Genomic DNA, 4991 nt, shown 5'->3' on the forward strand with positions numbered 1-4991 from the left:
GGAAGAGCAGCTTAATGTCTCTGATGCTGTTCTCTGCACTGAGGTCCCGCTTTGCACTGTTAATGATAAGGAAGGTTAGAGAAATATTGAGAGACTAAAAGACGGTGATCTCATTTTCTCTGCTTGGTTTTCTTTGCAAATCACTTTATTACCATGGAAAAGATCTATAGTTCGTCTATAAAGTGTCTTCTAGTACCTGTTTGTATTCTAAGTGCCAGAGACCAAGGTCAGAAATAGAATATGGTTGAACCGGCCCATGGTGTGCTGCTTAAAGTGGCTGGATCCCACGTGGCCGACTGTGTGGTCTGAGTCCTGACCCAGGGGCTTGAAAAACATGCCAGGCACATGTGCGTGCATGCCCAGAATTCTGAAAGGAAGGGGAAGTGGAGAAGAAGGGATTGCAGCGTAACCATGTCCCCTGCGGGAAGTGCTTTCTCATTTTCCTCCCCTCTTTCTCGTTCTCTGTCAAATTTGTTAAAAAGAAAGAAATGTTACACAGTTACAGACTTCATCTTTAAAATGAAAGAAAAGCAAAACGGTTAAAAACCTGGCTTCTCCGTTCAGTAACAGATTTCTCAGGACCTCAGTGTCCGTATTCTTACCAGCCTGCCTATATCACAGTATTTTGTGAAGAAAATATCAGGTAGCCTATCAAGATGCTCTGTAAAAGCATGAAGCCCTCCCCAAATATGTAACTAGTGTTTTTATTTAGTTTGTGTTGTAGCTGTTGTTAGCCTAGTCTTTGTCAGTTTCATCAAACCCAGGCGTGTTTAACCTCTGATTTGTGTCTGAAGTGGTCTGTGGTTTTCATGACCTCAGGGAGGGAGGCTTCTCTTTGCTTAGACTCGTCCATAGCCACAGCACTGCTGGAGAGATTGCTCTGCAGTAGTGGCAAAATGTGGACCCAGGGAAATACTGCCTAGTGCATTAAATAGTGAAAATGATCTAGTTTTCATAGTTACAATTGTAGATGCATGGGATTATTCTGTGCGCGTAAACACACACACACACACACCAGTTAAGTTTTAGCATGTGGGCTGTGGAAGGGGTAGAGAACAAGTGGCCGTGGGTCCAACCATGGAAGTTCAGATCTTTGGGCCAGGTTCCTAATTTCTCTGAGAATTTTTCTTTTCCGAAACTTGGAACAGTGGCAGTTAACGCGTAGGTTTGTTATGGAGACGAGAAGCAAATTCCTGAGGAGCTCAGTGCACGTGTGTTGGTGGGGCCGGTGTGAGAGCAGCACAGGTGCCGAGCTCATGGCTGAAATGGAGTGGCCTCTCCCGGTGGGGTAGCACGTGTGGTGGAAGTCGGTGTGAGTCATGCGTTCCCAGGAAGGCCAGGCTGCCGTTTCTTTCTTGTCATGCTTTTGCTCGTGACTGGCAAAACTTCATCCTTTGGGATGAGCTTGAATTTTAAACACGAGATTCTGAAGCATGGTTGTTGTAGAGATTGAAGTTGAAAGGAAATAGAACCTTGTTGAAAAAGTAAAGGGACTTTTAAGAACCTGAAGGATCTTGCTGATGTTGTATTTTATTCAAAACAGTTTCTTACAGATCTCAAAACTAGATTCCCTTCGCCACTCCCAGCTGTGTAGGCAGAGGTTTCGAAAAGGTCTCTGTCAGTTTTTTAAAACTGGATTTTAAGAAAACATTTCAAATGTAGCTTTTTATTTCTACCTATCAATTTAAGAAAGTCATTGGAAAATATTGTTTAGAGTTTTTGAAATGGGGATATAAGTCAGCCCTGTAGCTTATTGGTTAAGGAGGCCAGGCCCCAAATGACTGACCATGGCTCAGGTCCTAACTAGTGACTTGAGAAACGTGCCAGGCACATGTATGTGCATGCCCCAAATCCCAGAAGGATGGGGGAGTGGGGGAGAAGTCGCGGTGTGACCTGTCCTGTTGGGTCGTACTTTCCCCCTCTCTCTTTTCTTTCCCCCTCTCTCTTTTCTTTCCCTCTCTCTCTAGCAAGCACAAATGCCTTCTGACAATTAAAAAAATAAATAAAATGAGGACATGAAGAAAAAAAATGTTAAAGCCCAGAATTATGTTTCATAAAACAGTATTTGATTATTTTAAAACAATTGGGAAGGTCTTTATAAAAATGGCAGAAAATCTGACAATTGGGGTCTTTCTGGTACTAATTTTAGGGAGTGATTGATCCTTTACCCCCCCATGCATTAAATAGACTTGTGATTTGCCTTTTTCCTAAGGTACAAAAGCAAAACTCAGTTTGTGGGCCTCCACTGAGTTATCATCGCAGGTCTGGGTTTAGATTCGGGTGTCTTGGTAAGCCTGCCTGGTGGGGCCCAAGGGTGCTTGCCTGCCCCGTCTCCTCTTGGTACCAGGCTGTTTGCTTCCTGGCCTTAGGTTGAGGCAGTTGTGCTTTTAAATTATGAAGCCCCTCCAGTGAACACACTGGTTAATAAATGGTTTCCTCATTCTTGGGCATCCACATTTATGCCAGGAATCTCTGACCAATCTCATTTTAAGGTCTCAAAAGAAATCAAATGACAAATTCCCAGTTGTTGACAGCCTCATATAAATTATTTTAGGTCTCATAGTAAGTCTATTTTTTTCTCAAAATCTTATTTCATGCGTTTGACTGTTAATAAGTGTAGTGGATTCTGAAGTCATCCCTCGAGTTGCCGTTCCCGAGTATGGTCACACTCCTAGTTAGCATTACCCTTGCAGTGCCGTGTGTTAGGGCTGGGCTGAAGGTGGCTGTCTCCTTTCTCAAACGAGGGGTGTGGTAGCACTTTGCAGAGTGGACTAGCAGTTTATTCTTAAGCATACTTTGAATGAAAAAGTATCGATCTCTTAACCTGACAGTAACATTGGCTTTTTTTTTTTTTAAGAACACTTGTCTTATTTGTCCCCTCTGCCTGTTCATTCCATTGCCCACTCTCCCTTTCACAAGCTTCCTCATAGTTTTAATGACACCATTAAATTATGGCTTTTTTTTTTTTTTTTTTTTTTTAGGCTTTTCCATAGTTATACTCAACAGAGAGAGAGAGAGAGACGAGAAAAGCCCTGAGGGGGGATGGCCACACCGCAACTCATTCTTCCAGACTGGCCTTTTGAGCACACATGCATTTACACCCAATGTGATTTTCAAGCCACCAAGTACAGGACTCGAACTACGGGGCAGCCATCTGGGAATCCAGCACCTTAACCACCATGCTACCTGCTGGCCCCTAAATCATTGCTTTTTACATAACAGATTCTATTTTTTCAAATTTCATTTGTGATTTTGGCACTTTCACTTAAACTCGTTAAGGAGTATTTTCCCTGCATTGTTTACTAAGCTCAAGGCCGAGATAGGAGCTATTGGTACTCTCTGTCGCACGCCCCAAACCTGCACACCTCGATTAGAACCGTTATCTCATCGTCTTCTAACTGCCTCTCCCACGTGGGGCCGAACTTCTGAAGGCAGGCAGGGTCTGTCCCTCGGCCTTGCTTTTATATTGTGGGTGTTTACAACAGTAACTTCCTCACAGCTAGGGATCAGTGGTTTGGGTTGGGCAAGAATGGATCCTGAAAAGCTGTAAAGGCACAGGCATATGTTACTAATTCATTGAAAAGCTTTGTGTCTGAGCGCCCCATGTTACAACAGGTGTGATACAGCAGAGGGGTTTTGGTAATACTGTACAGGCAATTTAGGTTTCGTGCTGTTTGACTAAGCTGATTCATTTGTGTTTCTTTCCAGCATACAAGACAGTATCAGGAGTCAATGGTCCCCTAGTGATCTTAGATCATGTCAAGGTAATACCATTCTGTTATGCTCTATTTACATGGTTAAAAAATATACCATGAAGTCCCACTGCATGCACTTTCAGTTTTTATTATGATTTGAAGCCCACCCTTGGTCTGAATGTCAGTGCTATTTAGGAGACAGGATTTTAGACTAGAAGTCAGAAGGTGGATTCCAGTACTGGATCTACTGTGAATTCTGTTTGTGGTCTTGAATCTCTCATCTGCAAATTAAATTAAATATTTTTAAAAAGGAAATTCTAAGAGGTTTATTTGAAGGAAAAGCGTGAGGAATATTTATGAATGTGTTTACATCCTACAGGGTACTACCACTCCACAGATGCACGTGGTGGCTTACAATCCTTGTCGTAGACTGCCATGTGTCATTTGTAACAGTATTTGTTTTATCTTCTCCATCAAAGTTTAAGCTCTTGAGTGAACGCTGTTACTTGTATCTATGTGTGCCTGACATTGGTAGTCTAGTAATCAATACGTGAGAACAGATTATCTCAATAGTGACTGAAACCCTAAAGCAAAGAATAATTTTTATTTATTCAGTTCATTGTAAGAATTTTTAGTAGCATGCATTTTTTTAGCCATACCTATATATAGGAATTATAAGCACTATTTATTATTACCTTAAAAAGAGAGACATAGGGGTAGCCCCTAACACAGTGGGTAAGTGCTGTGTGTGGAAAGCTGGATCCCCATGGCCAACAGCAGTTCAGATCCTAGCCTGGCCACTTACAAACACAGCAGACACATGCACGTGCACACCCACAATCTGATGGGATAGAGAAGTGGAGGAAGAATTGTGGCGTGACGGCTCAGGGGAAGGGGGGATGCTAGTACTCTCAATCCCATCTTTCTGTATTGGATATCTAGAATGAGTTTCCTGCCCGAGCTCTGGGATCAGAATATTTTCAGAGAAAGTTAGGTGTACTATACTTCTAGACGAATCGTGTGTTGCTTGTTATTGGGTGGGTCAGGGAGAGAGAGACAAGCACTAGTTTGTTGGAAGAGGTTAGTGATGGGTATGTGTTTGGTACATGGCCCTGCAGGAAGTAGTGAATTGAGAAAACTTTCTCCCCTCCCTCTCCCTCCCTTCCCCTTACTCTTATAAGCCCTCTCTACTTGCACCTGTGTGGAGGACTGCGCACACGTGTGCTATGCTAGTGAAAGGGCACATGGAGTAATTTGGGGAACTTTGAAAATGTTGGTTATCGATTTGTTCTTTCC

At 42.8% G+C, this 4991-nt stretch overlaps 1 protein-coding gene across 1 annotated transcript in view; it reads left to right on the top strand.

Moving 5' to 3' along the window:
• ATP6V1B2 (ATPase H+ transporting V1 subunit B2) overlaps positions 1-4991 on the top strand; it is a 22545-nt gene that overhangs the window by 3304 nt on the left and 14250 nt on the right. Inside the window, exon 2 of the mRNA XM_006156440.3 lies at positions 3709-3764. Coding sequence (XP_006156502.1) covers positions 3709-3764 — 56 coding nt within the window. The remainder of the gene's footprint in view (positions 1-3708; positions 3765-4991) is intronic.

Source organism: Tupaia chinensis, unplaced genomic scaffold (assembly GCF_000334495.1).
Source record: "Tupaia chinensis unplaced genomic scaffold, TupChi_1.0 Scaffold000494_1, whole genome shotgun sequence".
Classification (NCBI taxonomy): domain Eukaryota; kingdom Metazoa; phylum Chordata; class Mammalia; order Scandentia; family Tupaiidae; genus Tupaia; species Tupaia belangeri.